The 25673-nt window shown below is 41.8% G+C and overlaps 1 protein-coding gene across 1 annotated transcript in view; it reads left to right on the top strand.

The window, feature by feature from the left end:
• Positions 1-263: 263 nt before the first annotated feature.
• LOC110501288 (tomoregulin-2) overlaps positions 264-25673 on the top strand; it is a 138937-nt gene continuing 113527 nt past the window's right edge. Inside the window, exons 1-2 of the mRNA XM_021578736.3 lie at positions 264-1249; positions 18392-18501. Of these exons, the coding sequence (XP_021434411.1) occupies positions 1063-1249; positions 18392-18501 (297 nt within the window). The 5' untranslated portion in view covers positions 264-1062. The remainder of the gene's footprint in view (positions 1250-18391; positions 18502-25673) is intronic.

Raw genomic sequence — 25673 nt, 5'->3', positions numbered from 1 at the left:
TTGAAAATAACTGTGCCTTTGTGTCTGACAGGATATCAATTACTGGGTCGAAGCAGCTATGGCAACAATATGTCTGAGAATAATATTTCGAATATTGAGGTATTTTGGCATACTGTGGGACAGGCAACTCAGTGACGGACACCGCATTATTTCATAGCAAAGCAACAATCCAAGCCCCAGCTGGACGAATCGATTTCTGCAACCTTTTTAAATGCAAGTGGCCAATTAGATTGTGAGTGCATATCTTCCCACCCTTCCTGCATGGTTCAGCTGTGACTAGAGCCGAATCCCGCTCGTTCCAAGCCCAAACAGTAAACAGACACTGACCGTTGTGTCCACCACAAAGCCGTATCTCACTCCTTCCTCTCCTTCTCCATCGCATAGCATTCTTCTCTCTCCTCCAATCAACGTTCTATAATTACCGAGAACCCCCTCCCCCCTCTCTTTCGCATCCGCCACCACGTGATCATAACCAGACCGGTAACCTGCTGCTGGTGGGCGCAACGCGGATTCCAGAGAAATGAGGAGGCGAGCGCAACAGACAGACTCACTGCGCGTCTGAACACAACTACGAGGGGAGCGCTTGTCAAGGAAGCCCGTGACATTTCTGGATATTACTAGGACGTATCCGTATCGAAACCGAGTGATATAAACAGTATTTGTTTCAATTCCTTCCACCAACCCCTTTTTCCCATCTTTATTTTCTCTCCTCATCGTTGAGCATCCTTCCTCTACCTGCCTGCCCGTCCTCTTTCACTGGTTTACCTGGCTAACTTTCCCCTTGACAACATCCCACACACCCTCCATTGCCCGCCCCCTCCCCCCACCAGACCTTTTCACTCGAACCCCCTTCATATTGTAGCTGCGCCACCTCGAATCGGGCGGAACCCGTTGGTTACTCTACAGCACTTAATGGGGCACGCTTTCTTGCACGGAAGATGTCCCTTTCTTGGTCACTGAGCGCCCCGGTGAAACAGCCAACGTCTGGACCGGAGTTGTTGGTGCGTGTCTGCCTCTTTTGCCCAGCTCGCTTGTGTTGTCGGGGTGCGCCGCTGAACTGAGATGGGTCTATCGGTGGCGGCGGCGGCACTACAGGAGCCCCGACGCCCGCACCAGTGGAGCCGGACAGTAGGAGATTGGGTCTGGATCACCGTCGTTTCGTTTTTAGCCACTTTACCTGTAGAGCAACTTTGCGCTTTCCCGTCATCCCTCAGCGACTGTCAGACGCCTACCGGCTGGAACTGCTCTGGTAAGAAAGCCAAGGACTCGGGGGCATTTCTTTGGGCTACATTATCTCCGTGATAGTCGGTTCTGTCAGCCTGTTCCAGATGTTCGCATTGGTACGCAGGGCGCCTGATAGTTTTTGTGGTAACGGTAATAAAAGTCCTAATGCATATGGAAATTTGGTGTGGACAGGCTAATAGATTATCGAAGGCATTGTCTGCAAGTAGCATCGTTTGGGTTTTTGAGTAAAACATTATTCCAAATAGCCAAGGAGTGAGGATGGTCATCAGCCCTCGAGAATTTCAGGGTTGCCTAAAGGTCCCATTATTTTATAATACGATATGGCTTTATCATCGACAACATACACATGGGATTAATCGCATTTTTTTTCTGATATACCAAAGTGGCACATTGATGTAAATGTCCATGAAATTAAATGTTTACCTTTCTTGCATTGTTTCGCTTATTAATCAATTAATTAGCCATATTTGGCTATTATTATAACTATCCTATTTTATTATTATTATTATTTGTCAATGTTGTTGCGGAATAATTTGCGCGGTGCAAAATTTTGAATTGCAGTTATTTCTCAACATGAATTCCTCAAGTGATGAACCTGTGCCACATTCTAGTTTATATTTTAGACTCCCCAAGAGTCTACAGTGGTCTGAAATCCTCCTATACACTTCTATCAATGTCTCCAAGTGTATGTTTGATTAATTTTAATAACTCATGAATAACGTATTATTTCTTAACTTGTGAGCAATTGGAAATGTCACCAAAGACAATATTTAACCCATTGCACACACTACAATGCATGTATTTGTTCACTATAGGCTGCTACAAACCATTTAAATTGTGTAATCTGTAGATTACCAGAATACAGGTAGCCTATTTGTCTGTTCTTTAGCCTACTGTACGGCGAAATATAGCATTTTCTTTTAATCTACCTGGCGCTGTTCCGTTACCTGCAGGAGTTTCATTTAGTGCTACCCGGAATATGAACCTTACTGATTTTTTTATAGCCCGGTGTAATGTAAACTGGTTTTCCATTTTCTGTGCCAAACCGATAAAAACATGGTCGCGAGGCTGTAAAGCACGTCCGCGCGAAAGCCTGCCTTTGTAAATCATCTGACTATGCCGTCGTAGATTTTCTGTCGCATTTCTAAATTTGAATCCTAAAATAGCCTCAGCCCTTTACCCCACATTTGAGAACAGTAGGCCTGAGTGCTAGAGCATTATTCAATACCCACTGGTTTTGCATCGTGCAGTTATCACTGTTATTTAGCCTGTAGTTTACATAAAATGCAAAATGATTGTGTTGACAATTTATTATTTTCGTTAATCCATATACTTGGACCTGTAGCCTTCAACTAATTTTCTTCATAAGCATATGAATGTACTTGAGAAAAGCACTCTCTACTAACCCCCAGTCCAATTACCCATCAGGTTGCCTATTATCACACAAGAAATGTAGATAAACAAATAGACACTGGATTTGTATTGTTTAGCAAGAATATTCTAACAAGCTATGCATTTAAGTGGAAATGAATGCAGAGCACTACCTGAAAATCGTAGGCTTCGAGGTCTGAATGCTTTAAAGCCAACATTAAATATTTGGCCAACATTGCCAGAGTAACAGGTTACGATGGCAATCTTGGGACCAGGGGACTAAATATGCTATCCTGAATGCGTTTTATGTCCCATTTCCTCAGCAAGTGAGGAAAGACTTGGGTGCGTCCCAAATGGCACCGTATTCTCTATTAGGTACACTACGTTTGACCAGGGCCCATAGGGCTATGGGCAAAAGTAGTGCACTATATAGGGAATAGGGTGTCATTTGGGACATATGCTTGGTAGCTAAGCTATTACTGAACCGCTGTAGATAATTAGGTCAAAGCTCTGTCGTTTATCAACCCCGCTTTGCATCCCTCGTTTCTCTCTAATGGTCTGGACTAGACTTGACTTAAGAGACTTATTTTAGTCGTATTGCCTTTCCACATCCTGAATGTCTATCTTATTAATGGATTCATATAACTAGTTCCACTTTGTTTTTTAGGGTCTAAACTTTGTGACTGTGGTGTAGTAGCAATGGATTGTGTGTGTGTGTGTGTGTGTGTGTGTGTGTGTGTGTGTGTGTGTGTGTGTGTTCATAGGCCTAACCAACATGGTTGTGAATGTGAATGCGTTGTTGTTGTTGATGATGATGAAGAGTAGGTGTCCCCCACTCAAGCCCACATGATCCTCTTAGGGGGCTGTGTCTGAGCTTTTATCCCTCCCAACATGAAAATGTAACAAGTGACACATTGTCCATTATGAACATGAATGGTAATCCTCAATGATGCAAAACACTGAACCCATAAATAGCAGCTGGACTCAATGGAAGCCGCCTTCCTCGTCATGGTCTATATAAACCAATGATATAATGAATGGACGTTTTCAACACCATGTCCATGGCTGCTTTGACATGACACTGAAAATACTTTGATTGCAAAGCAGGAAATGTATTAGTTGTCCTCATATCCTTCTTTAATGGTAATATAAATAATAATAATATCTGCCATTTAGTGAAGCTTTTATCCAAAAGGTGTGTGTGTCCCTGGTGTCAAACACAAATTGTGTCTATTGGTGCAGGTTATTATCGTGTAATTACCATTTTACCATGTCAATTCTGATTTTAGGATGATCTTATCTTGAAATACCCGTGACACAGTCTTCAATAGAGATTGTGGACTAAAAAACTACTAGGAGAATAAACAGTATGTTGTTAATTCCATCAACATGTTTTTAAAAATTTGTGTTACATCTTTAGCAACTGAGCTGTTTCCCTAAAGCAGTAAAACACTGTTGCTCTAAAACTGACCAACGAAACGTAACTCTCTGTGAATATTAAGTCATTGGTTTAATAAGAGGCAACGTTTGCAGATAATTCCACAAGCTGGTGAGACTCTCTCGAGTTTATACAGTCAGTGTTTATATTGCACTTCATTAATAACCACCATTGTAAAAATAAATAAAAACATTGAATGCGAGAAACCAGATCCAATAGAATTATCAGTGGCCCAAGGTCAACAGAATCTCTGCCTCTGAGGATAGAGGTGGAAAATCCTTCTCTTCACAAGCTGCCCTACATGCATTATACACAGAAAAAGATAGCTGAACTCAGGAGATTGGGAATTATGTGGCGAGAAAGGCCCATTATCATCTAATCTAAACAGGATAAAAAATTGCTAGGTTTACAGATGTAGGATCTTAATTTGATCATCCCGTTGCAGGATAACTTCCCTGCTATGCAGGAAATGTAAAATGTGCAGTTTATTTGCGGTTTAAATGGGCTTCTGAAGTTTGTTTCCATTTAGAAATTTCGGACTTGATTTTCCCTTACAAAAATGTTTGTTAATTATAATCCACATAATTCACATTTCCTGTTGCTGCAGGATTATTTTCATGCTGTAGCAAATTGACTGAAATTAAGATCCTAGATCTGTAATTGTTGACTGCTTGCCTCCAGCAACCTTTCAAACAGGCCTTTTAAGATGTATAAATCACCATAGATTAACTCATGGCCATGACCTGAGTTCCCCCTTTCATTTACACATGAGAGATCAGAAAGAGTGCTCTTGAACACATAACTCCCCCGCTCTTTGCAATGCTTGTTACCACTAACAAGCAATGGTTCTCTTATAGGAGAAACAATTCAAACCTGTAGCCAGGAACTATGACATACTTGATGTAAGAATGAGGTCAACATGTTCTACAGTTCTAATTGATTCCTTACATTTTTTTTACCAACACAAGGCTTGAAAACAGGGAATGTCCTATAGAGCTATCTGGCTCTGTGACAGATGCAGTTCCACGTATGTTGGTGACGCATTGGACTGTGGAGAAATTGCTTTGCGTTGCATAAGTGCTTTGCTTGCCATGTTAATAGTTGGCATATAAACATCACCTTTTGCATATTTGATGTTTGCCAGCTTGTTTTGGTAAATTATTTAGTTCACTGTAATCTCCTCCTTTAACAGTGGGTGGGGCATAGGAAGTACAAATAGTCTTGGCCTCTGACATGGCATATTTTGCAGCTAAGAGCACATTAGGCCTGAAGCAATATACAGATGTAGGATCTTAATTCGACCAGTATTGTCACAGCAAAATAATCCTGCAGCAACAGGATTTTAACGTTTAGTCCCAAATGTTGTTTGATGGGTGGTTAAAATATAAGCTGGCCAAAATGAGGCTGCATGAAAAGTGCAAAACTGTTAATATAACTGTGTGTTAGTGTGGGTTTTCAGTGAATTTATGTAAATCACGAAGCTCATCTGCAATTCTCAGCAACAACAGAGTGATCAAATTAAGATCCTACATAAATGTTTTATGTTGTGGAGGTGCCGGTGGGGCTCCAACTAGTGTTGCTCTAGTAAATAATGGCCTGATGGAAACAAAGCACACCCTCACATGATTGGTTCATAGTTCAATGACGACATTAGCAGCTCACTATGTGTGAATGTACAGTGCCTTGCGAAAGTATTCGGCCCCCTTGAACTTTGCGACCTTTTGCCACATTTCAGGCTTCAAACATAAAGAAATAAAACTGTATTTTTTTGTGAAGAATCAACAACAAGTGGGACACAATCATGAAGTGGAACGACATTTATTGGATATTTCAAACTTTTTTAACAAATCAAAAACTGAAAAATTGGGCGTGCAAAATTATTCAGCCCCTTTACTTTTAGTGCAGCAAACTCTCTCCAGAAGTTCAGTGAGGATCTCTGAATGATCCAATGTTGACCTAAATGACTAATGATGATAAATACAATCCACCTGTGTGTAATCAAGTCTCCGTATAAATGCACCTGCACTGTGATAGTCTCAGAGGTCCGTTAAAAGCGCAGAGAGCATCATGAAGAACAAGGAACACACCAGGCAGGTCCGAGATACTGTTGTGAAGAAGTTTAAAGTCGGATTTGGATACAAAAAGATTTCCCAAGCTTTAAACATCCCAAGGAGCACTGTACAAGCGATAATATTGAAATGGAAGGAGTATCAGACCACTGCAAATCTACCAAGACCTGGCCGTACCTCTAAACTTTCAGCTTATACAAGGAGAAGACTGATCAGAGATGCAGCCAAGAGGCCCATGATCACTCTGGATGAACTGCAGAGATCTACAGCTGAGGTGGGAGACTCTGTCCATAGGACAACAATCAGTCGTATATTGCACAAATCTGGCCTTATGGAAGAATGGCAAGAAGAAAGCCATTTCTTAAAGATATCCATAAAAAGTGTTGTGTAAAGTTTGCCAAAAGCCACCTGGGAGACACACCAAACATGTGGAAGAAGGTGCTCTGGTCAGATGAAACCAAAATTGAACTTTTTGGCAACAATGCAAAACGTTATGTTTGGCGTAAAAGCAACACAGCTGAACACACCATCCCCACTGTCAAACATGGTGGTGGCAGCATCATGGTTTGGGCCTGCTTTTCTTCAGCAGGGACAGGGAAGATGGTTAAAATTGATGGGAAGATGGATGGAGCCAAATACAGGACCATTCTGGAAGAAAACCTGATGGAGTCTGCAAAAGACCTGAGACTGGGACGGAGATTTGTCTTCCAACAAGACAATGATCCAAAACATAACGCAAAATCTACAATGGAATGGTTCAATAATAAACATATCCAGGTGTTAGAATGGCCAAGTCAAAGTCCAGACCTGAATCCAATCGAGAATCTGTGGAATGAACTGAAAACTGCTGTTCACAAATGCTCTCCATCCAACCTCACTGAGCTCGAGCTGTTTTGCAAGGAGGAATGGAAAAAAATGTCAGTCTCTCGATGTGCAAAACTGATAGAGACATACCCCAAGCGACTTACAGCTGTAATCGCAGCAAAAGGTGGCGCTACAAAGTATTAACTTAAGGGGGCTGAATAATTTTGCACGCCCAATTTTTCAGTTTTTGATTTGTTAAAAAAGTTTGAAATATCCAATAAATGTCGTTCCACTTCATGATTGTGTCCCACTTGTTGTTGATTCTTCACAAAAAAATACAGTTTTATATCTTTATGTTTGAAGCCTGAAATGTGGCAAAAGGTCGCAAAGTTCAAGGGGGCCGAATACTTTCGCAAGGCACTGTATGTATATGGATGGGTATTTTCACATAATTCTGGTTTAGGCTTGTGAGTGGGAAAGGTAATGGTTAGCGTAGGGGTTAGTATATTAACACGTCTGCTTTCGTCCAACTACCACTTGTGGCCTACAAGTCCTGTGCGTGAAGCGCTCAGCCACTCCAACCTACCAACCTGCTCACCAATTCCTGTAATGACTATTGCTGCATTTTCTAAGAATGCCAATATGTTAAAAGACACACAAATTGACCTCCCATAGACTCAGTTCGAGGCAAGCAACACTGGACCATGCATGAAAGCACCAGCTTTTCTGGACGACTGTGTGATCATGCTTTCTGTATCCGGTGTAACACCTTTAAACAGGTTAACATCCACAAGGCCAGACAGATTACCAGGACACATACTCAGAGCATGCGCTGACCAGCCAGCAAGTGTCTTCACTGACATTTTCAACCTCTCCCTGAACCAGTCTGTAATACCCACGTTTCAAGAAGACCATGATAGTTCCCGAGCTCAAGAACGCCAAGGTAACCTTCAAGTTCCTCGGTGTCCACATCCCTAAGGACCTATCATGGTCCAAACACACCAACACAGTCATGAAGAAGGTATACCAATGCCTCTTCCCCGTCAGGAGGCTGAAAATATTTTGCATAGGTCCCCAGGTCCTCAAAGTTTTACAGTTGCACCATCAAGAGCATCCTGACCGGTTGCATCACCGCCTGGTATGGTAACCGCTCGGCATCTGACCATAAGGCGCTACAGAGGGTAGTGCGTACGGCCCAGTACATCACTGGGGCCAAGCTTCCTGCCATCCAGGACCGAGAGTTGAAGTCGGAGGTTTACGTACACTTAGGTTGGAGTCATTAGAACTTGTTTTTCAGGCCATCCCAAGTGGCGCAGTGGTCTAAGGTGCTGCATCGCTGTGCCTCTAGAGATATTTGGTTCGAGTCCAGCCTCTGTCGCAGCGGTGAACAATTGGCCCAGCATTGTCTGGGTTAGGGAGGGTTTGGCCGGCAGGGATATCCTTGTCTCATCGCACACTAGCGACTCCTGTGGCGGGCCGGGTGCAGTGCATGCTGACACGGTCTCCAGGTGTACAGTGTTTCCTCCGACACATTGGTGCGGCTGGCTTCCGGGTTGGATGGGCATTGTGTCAAGAAGCTGTGCGGCTTGGTTGGGTTGTGTTTTTGGAGGACGCATGGCTCGACATCGACCTTCGCCTTTCCTGAGTCCGTACGGGAGTTGCAACAATGAGACAAGACCGTAACTACTACCAATTGGAAACTCTGAAATTGGGGAGAAAAAAGGGGTGAAATAAAAAACTATAAAAAATCGTTTTTCAGCAATTCCACAATTTCTTGTTAACAAACTATAGTTTTGGCAAGTCGGTTAGGACATCTACTTTGTGCATGACACGTAATTTTCCAACAATTGTTTACAGACAAATTATTTCACTTATAATTCACTGTATTACCATTCCAGTGGGTCAGAAGTTTACATACACTAAGTTGACTGTGCCTTTAAACAGCTTGGAAAATTCCAGAAAATTATATCATGGGTTTAGAAGCTTCTGATAGGCTAATTGACATAATTTGAGTCAATTGGAGGTGTACCTGTGGATGTATTTTAAGGCCTACCTTCAAACTCAGTACCTCTTTGCTTGACATCATGTGAAAATCAGCTAAAGCATTTGTAGAAAATCGCAAGGATAAACCAAGACTGGTTTATCCTTGCGAGCAATTTCCAAACGCCTGAAAGTACTCATCTGTACAAAGAATAGTACGCAAGCATAAACACCATGGGACCGCGCAGCTGTCATACCGCTCAGAAAGGAGACGCATTCTGTCTCCTAGAGATGAAAAGTGCAATTCAGATTCAGATTCAATTCCTAGAACATCAGCAAAGGACCTTGTTAAGATGCTGGAGGAAACAGATAGAAAAGTATCTACATCCACAGTAAAAACGAGTCCTGTATCGACATGCCCTGAATGGTCGCTCAGCAAGGAAGAAGCCACTGCAAAACTGTCATAAAAAAAGCCAGACTACGGTTTGCAACTGCACATGGGGACAAAGATCGTACATTTTGGAGAAATGTCCTCTGGTCTGATGAAACAACATTAGAATTTTTGGACATAATGACCATCGTTATGTTTGGAGCAAAAAGGGGAGGCTTGTAAGCCGAAGAACACCATCCCAACCGTGAAGCATGGGTTGGCAGCATCATATTGTGGGGGTGCTTTGCTGCAGGAGGGACTGGTGCACTTCACAAAATAGATGGCATCATGAGTTAGGAAAATTATGTGGATATATTGAAGCAACATCTCAAGACATCAATCAGGAAGTTAAAGTTTGGTCGCAAATGGGTCTTCCAAATGGACAATGACCCCAAGCATAACTTCCAAAGTTGTGGCAAAATGGCTTAAGGACAACAAAGTCAAGGTATTGGAGAGGCCATCACAAAGCCCTGACCTCAATCCTATGGAAAATTTGTGGGCAGAGCTGAAAAAGCCTGTGTGAGCAAGGAGGCCTACAAACCTGACTGTTACACCAGCTCTGTAAGGAAGAATGGGCCAACATACACCCAACTAATTGTGGGAAGCTTGTGGAAGTCTACCTGAAACGTTTGACCCAAGTTAAACAATTTCAAGGCAATGCCTCCAAATACTAATGATTGTATATAAACTTCTGACCCACTGGGAATGTGCTGAAATAAATAATTATCTCTACTATTATGACCTAAAACAGGGAATTGTTACTAGGATTTAATGTCAGAAATTGTGAAAATCTGAGTTTAAATTTATTTGGCTAAGGTGTATGTTAACTTCCGGTGTCAGAGGAAAGCCCAAAAAACTGTCAAAGACTCCAGTCACCCAAGTCCTAGACTGTTTTCTCTGCTACCGCACGGCAAGCGGTACCGGAGCGCCAAGACTAGGACCAAAAGGCTCCTTTTAACAGATTCTACCCCAAACCATAACACTGATGAACAATTAACCAAATGGCCACCGGATATTTACAATCTCTATTGCACTCCACACTGGCCTTTCCCTCCTGGACAAAAGTAACACCTACGTGAGAATGCTGTTCATTGATTACAGCTCAGCGTTCAACATTGTGCTGCCCTCCAAGCTCATCACTAAGCTAAGGACGCTAGGATTTAACACCTCCCTCTGCAATTAGATACTGGAATTTCTGATGGGCCGCCCCCAGGTGGTGAGGGTAGGCAATAACATCCTCCATGGTGACCCTCAACACGTGCTTAGCCCCCTCCTGTACTCCACATTCACCCATGACTGCATGTCCCATTCGACTCCAACACCATCATTAAGTTTACTGACGACACAATGGTGGTAGGCCTGATCACAGATGACGATGAGACAGCCTACAGGGAGGAGGTCAGAGACCTGGCAGTGTGGTGCCTGGACAACAACTTCTCCCTCAACGTTAGCAAGACAAAGGAGCTGATCGTGGGCTACAGGAAACGGAGGGCCGAGCACGCCCCCATTCACATATACAGGGCTGTTGTAGTGGAGATGGTCAGGAGCTTCGAGTTCCTCGGTGTCCACATCCCTAAGGACTTATCATGGTCCAAACACACCAACACAGTCACGAAGAGGGTATACCAATGCCTCTTCCCCCTCAGGAGGCTGAAAATATTTTGCATAGGTCCCCAGGTCCTCAAAGTTCTACAGTTGCACCATCAAGAGCATCCTGACCAGTTGCATCAGTTGAAGTCGGAGGTTTGCATACACTTAGGTTGGAGTCATTAGAACTTGTTTTTCAGGCCATCCCAAGTGGCGCAGTGGTCTAAGGCGCTGCATCGCTGTGCCTCTAGAGATTCTGGGTTTGAGACTGGCTTGGTATGGCAAGTGCTTGGCATCCGAACACAAGGCGCTACAGATTGTAGTGCGAACATCACTGGGGCCAAGTACATCACCGGGGCCAAGCGTCCTGTCACCCAGGACTTCTATACCAGGCGGTGTCAGAGGAAGGCCCTAAAAATGGTCAAAGTCTTTATCCACCCAGGTCACAAGGTGTTCTCTCTGCTACCATATGGCAAGTGGTACCGGAGCGCTAAGTCTTGGACCAAAAGGTTCCTGAACAGCTTCTACCCCAAATCCATAAGACTGCTGTTAATTAGATGTTCTGCTTTCACCCCCTACCTATATGTACATAGTACTTCAGTCAATCACCTAACCAAACCTACATGTACATATGACCTCAATCAATCACCCAAACTACCTCGTACCTCAGCACACTGACTCGGTACCGGTACTCCATGTATGTAGCCTTGCTGTTGTATTGTGTTATTATCTTTTTATCTATTTGTTAATCTTCTTACTTTTTAACTGTACTGTTTGGGAAAGGGCTCGTAAGTAAGCATTTCACGGGTAAAGTCTTCACTTGTTGTATTCAGCACATTTAATTTGTTTCCTTAGTTTTTTTCTTTTCAGTTAGCAAATGTTAGCTACAAGCAGCTCACCGATTCATAGTTCCCGAACTATGTTCCCGAAGGCAGTAGTGTAACACAGGGTCAAAATACACTGAGCAACAACGAGAACTGTTACTGCTACTGTACCTGAAATTCTAGGCTGGACCAACCCATAAATGTCTGTCAGGGAGACACAACCTCAAGCCTGCACACACTGTATGAATTGTACCTTTAGTTTTCCAGGTTGGGCTATATATTTGAGTCTTGTTAATTTGTGATTTTCGAGAAATCCAAGTATGTCTCGAAAAGAAACACGGCAAGTTCTGAGATTCAATGTCTTTTGAAAAAAAAAAAAATCTCACCCATTCTTTTTTCTTTCCGTTTTTTCAGAAAATACGTGGATTGCAATACTTTCGGCCTAAAACTATGAGAACACCAGACACTTTCGGCTTCACTACTGAATGTCCTAGATGTTGGCAGTCTGTAGCTCTGACTGTGTCTTTGAGTCTATGGCTTTGGGTCTGACTGTGCAGTAATTTATCTGATTATGTAACCGCTATGACTGTGACTTGCTTTTTGTGTCTGACAGTCAGCAAAGCACAGCTATTGAGTCTGTATTCCTATCTGGTATCTATTTGACTCTTTGGTCCACATTCATTCACAGATAAATTCAGACTGCACTGCGGGTGCACTTACGAGCATTAAAACCACCACACCTCACAAGCTGTAGAAACTAGTTGTCATACAAGCTTTCCCCTCACTCTTACGGACATTGACATTAGATATTGACACATAACCACACCTGTCCTTAAAGTTGAAATCTGTTTCGGTGAAACTGCCACGTCCATTTGCGATATTACAAAAACGTTACTTCAAATATGGAACAAAGTTTTTTTTTCCATCGAACATCATTGTACATCACTGCACGCGGGATAAAACAGCAGAGTATGTATTGCAATTGTTTTTTTGTTTTTTTACGTTGTTGGATGCTCATCCTCCTTTTCAAAAACAAAACAATAACAAATGGTCTGGGGTGGATCTCAGCTTTAAAATACAAAACATTCTGACTAATCCTACAGTGGGGTTTACATTCATCTGAGATTGATTGTTACTGTCTTTGTGTCTTCATATGAAATGTATTATTTCGTCAATTTACAGTCAACAATTGAAGTGTAGTAATTGCTCCCTAAGTGTATTTGAAATATTTATATTTCTATTATCATTTTATCTTTCAAAATGTTGTCCTGCAAACAGTTGGGGTTTTTCAAGGGAATTTTTCTACAATTAACTTGTCTGTTTAATATGCCTATACTGTATATAAACATATGTACAGTACTCCTACGCTGAGTTATATATTATTTCATATATTGATCTTAATGTGGTGCCATTTCTAAAGGCAGTTTATTGCATTCCATGAGCTATTTTTGACAAGTAGGATAAATTACCTCTCTAAACTCCTAGGGCTCTGCTCATGTGTCACATTTGACACCTGCTTAGTAAATCCTTATGCAACTTGCATGCCATGTATTCTAACATATTACCCAAGGAAACACAACTTGAAGTGATTTAGGCTAATTGTTTTCTGTCAACGGTAGAAGAGAAACAGCTCCATCTTTGAGGGTGGGTCAAGTTTATGTTTCAAAGGCGTGTTTTTGAGGTGATTGTGGATTACTTAGCAGATTTCGAGAAGTATGCTATTTTAGGAAAATTTTGTTGAAATTAGCTGGTGCTATTTTCCCCATTTCTTCTGTAAATTCTGGATTGCCTACGGGCGATTCCCCACGAAACTAGAACAAAAAAAGTCTATGAACATTTAATCAATAGAAGGTTCCTTTGGAGGAAGGATTGTTGACATACATTTGACATTTGTATCTTAAAGCATAATTGAGAAATTATTAATTGAAGTTGGAACATTTATGACATTTTGGCCATACCCAGGCCTCCTTTAAGATAATGTTTCATCTGTAGGTACTACAAAGCAAAAATTGGTGTCATATGACATATAATTAGTATTTTATTTTCATGAATCATTTTCTTACATACATTTATGAAAATGTAATAATATAAACATGAATATAGATTTTTTATTTGGCAAATTGTTTTATATATTGTTGAACATAATATACTCTATACTCAAAGTTTCAGAGTGGGATCTATGATAGTTTTAAAGTTATGGTCCATTTTATACAGAGACATTTGCTTAGTGACATTTGTAACCATCCTCCTCTTCTTCTCTGGAAGAGCCTCCACTTCACTCTACCTAACTTTGTTTTCGCCCCAAATAATAGCACATTTTTTGTCAATGTGTTGTATAAAAGACTACGGCTTCTCGGTTTCAAATGGACACCCTTTGAGACCACTTTGACATTTGACAGAGACATACATTGCTTAGTCGGCAATGTAACCAACCACATGCCTTCTTTTACCACCACCAGTAGAGGGTGACCATTTTGAATCCATTTTCACATTCACTCTATTGGAAATGGATCATAACTCTACAAGTACAGTGCCTTGCGAAAGTATTCGGCCCCCTTGAACTTTGCGACCTTTTGCCACATTTCAGGCTTCAAACATAAAGATATAAAACTGTATGTTTTTGTGAAGAATCTACAACAAGTGGGACACAATCATGAAGTGGAACAACATTTATTTGATATTTCAAACTTTTTTAACAAATCAAAAACTGAAAAATTGGGCGTGCAAAATTATTCAGCCCCTTTACTTTCAGTGCAGCAAACTCTCTCCAGGAGTTCAGTGAGGATCTGAGAATGATCCAATGTTGACCTAAATGACTAATGATGATAAATACAATCCACCTGTGTGTAATCAAGTCTCCGTATGAATGCACCTGCACTGTGATAGTCTCAGAGGTCAGTTAAAAGCGCAGAGAGCATCATGAAGAACAAGGAACACACCAGGCAGGTCCGAGATACTGTTGTGAAGAAGTTTAAAGCCGGATTTGGATACAAACAGATTTCCCAAGCTTTAAACATCCCAAGGAACACTGTGCAAGCGATAATATTGAAATGGAAGGAGTATCAGACCACTGCAAATCTACCAAGACCTGGCCGTCCCTCTAAACTTTCAGCTCATACAAGGAGAAGACTGATCAGAGATGCAGCCAAGAGGCCCATGATCACTCTGGATGAACTGCAGAGATCTACAGCTGAGGTGGGAGACTCTGTCCATAGGACAACAATCAGTCGTATATTGCACAAATCTGGCCTTCATGGAAGAGTGGCAAGAAGAAAGCCATTTCTTAAAGATATCCATAAAATGTGTCGTTTAAAGTTTGCCACAAGCCACCTGGGAGACATACCAAACATTTGGAAGAAGGTGCTCTGGTCAGATGAAACCAAAATTGAACTTTTTGGCAACAATGCAAAACGTTATGTTTGGCGTAAAAGCAACACAGCTGAACACACCATCCCCACTGTCAAACATGGTGGTGGCAGCATCATGGTTTGGGCCTGCTTTTCTTCAGCAGGGACAGGGAAGATGGTTAAAATTGATGGGAAGATGGATGGAGCCAAATACAGGACCATTCTGGAAGAAAACCTGATGGAGTCTGCAAAAGACCTGAGACTGGGACGGAGATTTGTCTTCCAACAAGACAATGATCCAAAACATAAAGCAAAATCTACAATGGAATGGTTCAAAAATAAACATATCCAGGTGTTTAGAATGGCCAAGTCAAAGTCCAGACCTGAATCCAATCGAGAATCTGTGGAAAGAACTGAAAACTGCTGTTCACAAATGCTCTCCATCCAACCACACTGAGCTCAAGCTGTTTTGCAAGGAGGAATGGGAAAAAATGTCAGTCTCTCGATGTGCAAAACTGATAGAGACATACCCCAAGCGACTTACAGCTGCATTCGCAGCAAAAGGTGGCGCTACAAAGTATTAACTTAAGGGGGCTGAATAATTTTGCACGCCCAATTTTTCAGTTTTTGATTTGTTAAAAAAGTTTGAAATATCCAATAAATGTCGTTCCACTTCATGATTGTGTCCCACTTGTTGTTGATTCTTTACAAAAAAATACAGTTTTATATCTTTATGTTTGAAGCCTGAAATGTGGCAAAAGGTCGCAAAGTTCAAGGGGGCCGAATACTTTCGCAAGGCACTGTAACAGAGATCACACTCTGGAATGTTCAACTATATATATATATATATATATATATATATATATATATATATATATATATATATATATATATATATATATATAAATATTGTGTAAATGTGACAAATCAAAAATGTTATGTTTTCAATATTCATGTTTTTATTTTTCAATAATCATAAATCAATCGAAGATTAAACATTATGGAGTCTTTAAGGAGGCCTGGGTCAGGCAAAAAAAGTCACAAATATTCCAACTTCAATTAATTATTTCTCAAACATGCTTTAAGATACAAATGTAAAATATGTGTCAACAAATGTATTTTGTTCTAGTTTTGTGAGGAATCACCCCAACTGTATATGGCAAAAATACCATGGGATCGCCTGACTTTAGAACACTCCCAATGTATGAAAAAGGCTGACAAGTTTAATTTTGGAGTATTGTATTCTTGATGTGGGCATTTCTAAAGACTTGTTGGTGAGAAAGGTTTCTGGGACTAAGCAGGCTATTGTTAGTGTGCTGGGAACACGTGAACACCCCTGTTTCTTTCCAAGAAGTGAATTAGCCTGTAGCATGACTGCCACCATTCCTCTCCGCGTGAGTGTCACCCATGTGTCAGCCCCTTGCCACTTTCCCATGGCAACTGATAGGGCTCTCGTCTCATAAGTGCTTCAGTACAGCAGCCATATAATCCAAGTGTCACTCCGACGTCCATACTGCTGCTTCTGGCTGTATGATTATGTGGAGCCGATAAGAGCTAACACTTGCTGCCCATTAAGAACCCATGTAAATAGCAGGTTGGCTATTTTAGCATGCTAGACTCCTTTCCTCTGAGCAATGAGCACCATCCAGAGAAGAGAGCATTTAGGCTGATGGCAGGAGAGTTGGGCAGCACTCGGGACGGAAGTGCTGTCGCAATGTTTAATCCGTCACCTTACTACCCATCACATCTTGAGAACAACATTGCCATGTAGCTGGCTAACAATCAACAACACATTAATTGCTGAGCTTTTAGAGGCCAAGTGCATGCCTCAGATTATTGCTGTTTTCATTTTATTTTAGAAGAAATGTCAAGCAGAAATTGCTCTTATGACTAATTTGGCTTTCTATTTGAGTAAAACATATCAAAAAGTGATAGTTTAGGTTATGCATAACTACATTGAATCCTCTTTCAAAAATGTTGATCATCTCTTATCTTTAATCTCAAAACGTGAAACACACATGCATAGATGAAAATGTATATTTAGTGTGCAGGTAACTGTACATGAATGACATGAATGTCAATTGTCCAACATTTTCTGAGCTAAGGTTGTATGACAAAAATGAGTGAATGTTGGACACAACACAAAAGAAGGCCAAGCCTAATTATCTATTAATGTAGGTTTTATGTATTATAATGAGGATAACCATCCTCCTCTTCTTCTCTGGAAGAGCCTCTACTTCACTCTACCTAACTTTGTTTTCGTCCCAAATAATAGCTCCTTTTTTTGTCAATGTGTTGTATAAAAGACTACGGCTTCTCGGTTTCAAATGGACGCTTTTAAGACCACTTTGACATTTGTAAGCAATGGGCTCAGGTAAAATAATAGCCTGGAGCTTTCTGTCCTGTCTCATGCCCATGAGACTGCTTGATTCGATTTGGGATGCTTCTTCTGAGTCATTTGATTTACCTAATTCAGACTGAATTGTATAAAATCCAACATTACGTTCCAAATGGCACCCTATTCCCTAACAGTGCATTACTTTTTTGACAAGAGCCTAATAGGTCCTGGTCTAAAGTAGTACAATATAAAGAGAATAGCGTGCCATTTGGAATGCACCCACTGACGTCAATTCAACGTCTATCCGACAGTGGTTCAACGTTATGTCATTCAAATGACGTGGAAACAATATTAATTAAATCAGTGTGTGCCCAGTGGGGTAGTGTCCTTTGTAACAAAGTTTTTGCCTCCTCGGGACAATGCCTGGGGTCAACCTTGTTATATAAAGACAGACAGAACTTCCTTCCCTAAAGACAAAGACAGACTATGTTGTTATAAAATGTAGCATGACTAATGGAAGACATTGATATCTCCAGTCCCCACTGGGCACAAACAATCAATTCAACATCTAGTCCACATTATTTCCATGTGGAAACAATGTTGATTCAACCAGTGTGTGGGTCATTTGTACAGTTGTTTTTCCAATTGACTTAGCTTTTTTTTGCAATGGTATATGTTTAATGGGATTATTACAAAATGTATCCCTTACAAAGCTGTTATTGGTGCCATTCAGTAGGTTCTAATTTTAGGAAGTCTTATTCACCCAAAAATATTTTAATCTCAATGCGACTGTACACTCTTCAAAAAAAGATAGAATAACTCTTCTGGGTTCCATGTACAACCCTCTGTGTGAATGGGACAGTAGAAGAAACCTTTTAGACAATAGGGTGCCATTTTTGCAACTTTTGCTTCAGTATGTTTATGTATTCAGCTAAAGTTTTGTGTTTTTACATGGCAGGTTTTGATGACCGGGACACAGACCTCTTTTTGTGTGACACCAACACCTGCAAGTTTGACGGAGAGTGTCTGAGAATTGGAGAGACAGTGACGTGCATCTGCAACTTCAAGGTAAGACATTGTTCAATGTTTTTATTCTCAGAAAAATGTTTCAGGAAAAAGTTGCATATTCTTCTGTTCATATGCAGCGGTCATTATGAAATGGCATATTATTATTGCAACCTCATTTGGTTGTATAATTATTTTCTTGGCGGGGATGCCTGTTTGTTGTTTTTCATGTGAAGGAGTGGGCCTTTAATGTAACAAAAATTGAATTTAAAAGTGTGTTTTTTGTAGTCTACACCAGTCAGTGTTTCAACATCCTTTCAGTGGTTCGACTCAGAAATGTGCTTTTATAACTCGCTGAATGGTGGCTGGACACCAAAACCCACTAGCTATCAAGAGGGAGGGGACTACGATGTATAGTGAAGACAATTTACCGCTTCTCATAAAACCGATTGTCACTCTCAATCATGGTGGCTGTTTTATGTATTCCACTTCATTGATTGTATAGCCATTGACAACACACAGATTTAAATACCCTTATTAATAACATCAATCCAGTGAATGATGCTGTACTTTACGGCTTATGCTTCAGTTTACCGATCTATAACAAAATTGCAACAAACCAGCCATCCATTGATAGATTTTTTTGTATTGCTTTTACCTCATTCAAACAAATATGCTCTATATTACCTACATAAATGAAGATACTGAGATAAAGCACATGGATATGCCTAATGCGTTTCAGCTCGATGCTCTCATGTCCGATCCTGCGAGCTTATCAGCACATCCAGCGCCAAAGCTTGCTTTTATCTCAATTTTGTACTTCCCTGGGAGCGAACATTAGTAGAAGCGCACAGATAAATGACATTACCTCTCCATTTCTCATCCCTGAGATCTCGCACTGATAGTGTCTGTCATTCGGGACAGAGCTCTCTCTGTGAAGCTTAGCAGAGGCGGTTAACACCGCTTTCATGTCATACTGACTTAATACTGGTGTGGCCTTGGGTCACGGCCTGCCGTGGCATCCTGTGTCTCATGGACAGGACAGGACCTGACGCCAATGCGCTTAAACCTACTAGCCGCCATGTCTTTATTCCATTAAGCGCCGTAATTCAGCAAAATGTATCCTCTTATGGGGGGGGGGGGGGGGGGGGACTGTGTCTGAGGGGGGCTGTGTACTCACCAACCCCTAATGTCCTAGCATGCACAAACATGCATTAGTGTGCAGGCATACACACGCGCACACACTTTCAGCCCTTGAGGGGTTACGTGCAGTATAGTTGAGAGGAGGAAGTGGGTTTGATCTGAGAGAATCAATGGATGCTATTCAACGGCAGGATGCCCATTCAGCAGCCGTGTTAGCTAGCTAGTCAACCCACACTGCCTGTGTGTGAGTGTGTGTACACACTTTTTTGTGTATGTGTGTGTAGCTAAAGCTCCATGCTCATGTGATTCTTGACATGCTGTGAAATATCTTGTTATCGTTTAATGATACTTGAACTGGGCTCTCTTATCTGTGTTTAATTGGTGGGTTGTTGTGCTCACTGTACATGTTTTGTATGTCCTTGAATGAATGTAATGTAGTATTTTGTCTTGAGTCATGCTTGGATTTTTGGTTGAATGTCATTTGTCATCCATCCGTATTGGCGTATGACTCGCTTTCTAGCACCTCAGTGTTTTATTTTCTCCAAAATGCTATTGTGATAACGGCTCCGGCTTGCTCTTCAAGGTGTAGTTTTCACCCTGTCTGTAATGTGTGTTCTGTAACTCCATTATATTTGGGGTTGGCCATTTTCTCTACTGTAATACATTGGATGTCATGCCATGATGTTGCTGTAATTTTCTCTAATATTTGCCCATGACTGTCTTTCAGCAGTTTAATTGCATTCTGTGTATCAGTTCACAATGTTGCTTTTATTTCCTCTAATATCTGGTTGTTACTGGTCACTCAGAATTTTGATGTCATTCTCCTTCCAATGTTGTGATGAGATTCAGACTTCTGTGGATGTGAGAGTGGGAAAGGAGAGCGTCTCCTTCCTAGCTCTCAGAACAAACTACCAGATATCACTCTCGTACACACACACTCAAATACACATGCATCTACGCACACACACACACAAACACGCACACACACACACTTAAATACACACATGCATACACACACACACTGAAGGACCGTAGCTATACCACGGAGCAGTCCCAAGTGGAATTCGGGAGGTCATTATCAGAGCATTCCTGATGGAGACCTTGTTCCATATATTTGTATGCATTTATGATTTTAATTTAATTTGGGGCCATGTGAACCGTCTGGGTTGGAGACATACAGTCCATAGAGACGTAATGGTGGGTTTAATTCCCAGGGGCAGCCTTGGATAAAAGGCGCCTAGGGAGTCTGGATCAGCAGGGACCTTGGCTTAAGATGATGATGGCTGTTCAGGTATTCAATATGTGTTTGAGGTGAATCTACAGTAAGTTTGTCAGGAAGTGGCTAAGTATAGCTAAATATTTTCGAAGACAACTTGTATTGGGAGTTGTTACACCAACATCTCATATTGGCAGAGGTAGGAATCGTCACTAACGTGAAATGACAGGACAATGGATAATACATGATACAATATGTTTAATCTCCCCTCTTTCCTTCCTTCTTTCCATCCAACCCCGCTTATCTGTTTCTCCACTCCCTCCCTTATCCCTTCCACTGACTCTCTACCCCCTGCCTCTCTACCTCTCTCTCCCTCTATCTATATATTTTCTATTCTCCCTGCAGCTTCTACTCTCCTACTCCTTTCTCACAGATGTGGTGTTCCTCTTATCTGTATTGCATTAGTAGTGGGTCTCTGGACTTGCAAACCCTCTGAGACTTCCCTTGGGCTCTACTGTCATAGTGTGCTGCAAAGCTGACTTCTACCTTTGCATGATGAATGTGCCAATTAAAATCAGCGTGAAGAAGAGTCCAGTACCAGCGGCAGCTCCCAGAGCTGTGCCTTTGTCTTTGTGAGCAGACTATATGAGTTGATGCTGGTCGATAGGGCAACGTCGATAGATGGGCACTCCTGTAGTGTCCAGCAACACATGATGTTTTAGGGCCCTGAAATGGAGCCTGAAGGCCAGAAGGGCAGTCCGTTGGTGTATAGCGTGATGCTACTTTAATTAGTGTTGTCACGATAACATTTTACTAATGATACGATAACAGGCCAAGTATCACGATACCAAGTAGGACCACAGGGAAAAACTTCTGTGGCCTGTTTGCCCCGTCCCCTGGACGCTTGTTCCCATTTTCTAAACGTTATGTGCATGTGCTAAAAAAAACCTGTCACTGATATTCACACTTATACTCAATACAACACATACATACCGAATTTAACTTCACACTGTATAATAGAATACTGCATAGAATGGCTAATCTGCTCATATTTACAAAGGTTTACCTGTGATTTGGCTGGAGGAACGGGAGGAAGGAATATATACATGCATAATGATCTGCATGTTATTGTGGCAGTAAGGGGAAAACACTGCATGAAATGTTCTGCTCTTCAGTTAACACACAGACACACTTTCCCTCCCTCACAGTCTCTCTCTCTGTCTCCCTCTCTTGTAAAAAAAAAACAAACACACACACACACACACACACACCAATCTCTCTCAAACATACACACACTGTTCCCAACTTTAAAAACGTGAAGCACCATCAGAATGTAATGAGCACCAGAAAGAGAAAGATTTTTTATATAGTTTGGCTTCTGAATCCTACCTTTGAAGCACATCTCTTGAGTAGCAGACCCTTTTCCTTTCTACTTGTGCCAATAAAATGTGCCTATACCTACTGTTACCAGATTCTTAGCTAGCTAGGTAACATGACTGAGCAATATCAAACCAATAATTAGTGGGATTAGTTTAAAATTGCCTGTGACATCGTTTGTGAAATTATATCGAATTGCACAGGAAGAAAGAAAATGTAGCTCTGGTTATAGGAGTCATATTTTTGTAACTGTTTTAGCTCAAGACAAAACATTTTCTTAGCTGTAAAGGTGCAAGAATGAATGCCTGTCGCAAAGCTGTTTTTATCTCTGGCACTGCTGCATGACAGCGAACTTGCAAAGCCTATACTCAGACTGGCCATGCTCCTGGTTATATATATATATATATATATATATATATGTACAAATGTTTATTTATTTATTTTTATTTCACCTTTATTTCACCAGGTAGGCAAGTTGAGAACAAGTTCTCATTTACAATTGCGACCTGAGAGAGCGAGATCATGACCTGTCGCAAGAGCGACATCATTGATGTATACAGAGAAGAGAGTCGGTCCAAGAATTGAACCCTGTGGCACCCCCATAGAGACTGCCAGAGGTCCGGACAGCAGACCCTCCGATTTGATACACTGAACTCTATCAGAGAAGTAATTGGTGAACCAGGCGAGGCAATCATTTGAGAAACCAAGGCTGTCGAGTCTGCCGATGAGAATGTGGTGATTGACAGAGTCGAAAGCCTTGGCCAGATCAATGAATACGGCTGCACAGTAATGTTTCTTATCGATGGCTGTTAAGATATCGTTTAGGACCTTGAGCGTGGCTGAGGTGCACCCATGACCAGCTCTGAAACCAGATTACATATCAGAGAAGGTATGGTGAGATTCAAAATGGTCGGTAATCTGTTTGTTGACTTGGCTTTCGAAGACCTTAGAAAGGCAGGGTAGGATAGATATAGGTCTGTAGCACTTTTGGTCAAGAGTGTCCCCCCCTTTGAAGAGAGGGATGACCGCAGCTGCTTTCCAATCTTTGGGAATCTCAGACGACACGAAAGAGAGGTTGAACAGGCTAGTAATAGGGGTGGAAACAATTTCGGCAGATCATTTTTTAGAAAGAAAGGGTCCATATTGTCTAGCCCGGCTGATTTGTAGGGGTCCAGATTTTGCAGCTCTTTCAGAACATCAGCTGACTGGATTTGGGAGAATGAGAAATGGGGAAGGCTTGGGCGAGTTGCTGTGGGGGGTGCAGTGCTGTTGACCGGGGTAGGAGTAGCCAGGTGGAAAGCATGGCCAGCCGTAGAAAAATGCTTATTGAAATTCTCAATTATGGTGGATTTATCAGTGGTGACAGTGTTTCCTATCTTCAGTACAGTGGGCAGCTGGGAGGAGGTGTTCTTATTCTCCATGGACTTTACAGTGTCGCAGAACTTTTTTGAGTTAGTGTTGCAGGAAGCAGAGTTCTGCTTGAAAAAGCTAGCCTTGGCTTTTCTAACTGCCTGTGCATAATGGTTTCTAGCTTCCCTGAACAGCTGCATATCACGGGGGCTGTTCGATGCTAATGCAGAACGCCATAGGATGTTTTTGTGTTGGTTAAGGGCAGTCAGGTCTGGGAAGAACCCCCTTGAATGGGGCATGCTTATTTAAGATGGTTAGGAAGGCTTTTTAAATACCCAGGTATCCTGTACTGACGGGATGAGATCAATATCCTTCCAGGATACCCCGGCCAGGTCGATATGAAAGGCCTGCTCTGTCACGGGATACTAGGAGTGGTGGGTGGAATCAGGCGCAGAGAGCAGGGTTCAGTAGATTGTCAATTTATTCTCCGGCGCACAAAAACGGTCACGCCAACACACAGGGCGCATACAATTGACCAGCCCAAACACAGGACAAAAATAGTCCGGAGAATAAACACACGAAAACCACCATACAACAGAGTAACAAAAACAATCCCGCACAAAACAAGGGCGGGACAACCTACTATATATAAGGACGCTAATTAAACTAAAATACACACAGGTGAAACTAATAGGATTATTAGGATGATATCTATGAGGGTGCCCGTGTTTAAGGCTTTGGGGAGGTACCTGGTAGGTTCATTGATAATTTGTGTGAGATTGAGGGCATCAAGTTTAGATTGTAGGATGGCTGGGGTGTTAAGCATGTTCCAGTTTAGGTCGCCTAGCAGCACGAGCTCTGAAGATAGATGGGGGGCAATCAGTTCACATATGGTGTCCAGAGCACAGCTGGGGGCAGAGGGTGGTCTATAATAGCAGGCGGCAACTGTGAGAGACTTATTTTTAGAGAGGTGGATTTTTAAAAGTAGAAGTTCAAATTGTTTGGGTACAGACCTGGATAGTAGGACAGAACTCTGCAGGCTATCTTTGCAGTAGATTGCAACACCACCCCCTTTGGCAGTTCTATCTTGTCTGAAAATGTTGTAGTTTGGGATGAAAATTTCAGAATTTTTGGTGGTCTTCCTAAGCCAGGATTCAGACACAGCATGTAACAACAGAAGACTGATCAGGGTCTCCATCCCCGCTCACCATCACTGCTAAATTAGATTTACTTTATTGAACTGGTGCATACAAAAGACTAGTTGCTGTTGCTTCATTTTTTTTACTCAATTTATAAATAACTGACTTTATAAACATTATATAACTGGTGCCAACAGGTTCTTTAGATCGGTAGGGCTGAAAATAATGGTAGTATCATATGAAACAATACTACGGTATTATAATGTTGGTATCATAACTATCATGACATTTTGGTACCGTGATTTTACGGTGGACCGTAGATGAAAGTATAGCAATAAGGGGAAATATAAGGGAAACTCACTGGTGAGTATGTTCGGTATTGTTGTGATAAAATAGCCCAACAAGCTCATTTGACCATGTTAGTAATTGAGAGGAGATCTGAAGTCATTATCCTACATTTGTCATTCAAGGCAGAAATCCCACACAACCCACCTCAAGTCACCCAAACATCCTAATTGAATCATTTAACGCCATCAGAATGTATGGGGTGGGGGGGACGACACACTAACCAGGTTGTCAGGTGCACGTTGTTTCCTCCGACACATTGGTGCGGCTGGCTTCCGGGTTGGATGCGCGCTGTGTTAAGAAGCAGTGCGGCTTGGTTGGGTATGTTTCTTAGGACGCAATGCTTTCGACCTTCGTCTCTCCCGAGCCCGTACGGGAGTTGTAGTGATTAGACAAGATAGTAACTACTAACAATTGGATACCACGAAAAAGGGGGTAAAATTTAAAAAAATAATAATAATAATAATAATGTATTAGGGGGGCAGGGCAGGTTAGTTAGCACAGAAGTTAGCATCTGTGTCAGCTGCTCGGCAGCTCGTCTCCGGTGACTGCGCTGGGGAGACTGCTCAGGGACAGGCAGGCAGAGGCCTAATCAAGAGGAGACTGCCAACCGATTAAAGAGCAGAAGCACAAGCTAAGCAGCCCCCAGTCTTTCCCACCAACTG

Source organism: Oncorhynchus mykiss, chromosome 22, assembly GCF_057628025.1.
Source record: "Oncorhynchus mykiss isolate SJ-2025 chromosome 22, ASM5762802v1, whole genome shotgun sequence".
NCBI lineage: Eukaryota > Metazoa > Chordata > Actinopteri > Salmoniformes > Salmonidae > Oncorhynchus > Oncorhynchus mykiss.
The sequence above is the reverse complement of the archived record's forward strand: the minus strand, read 5'-3'. Positions and strand labels throughout refer to the sequence as shown.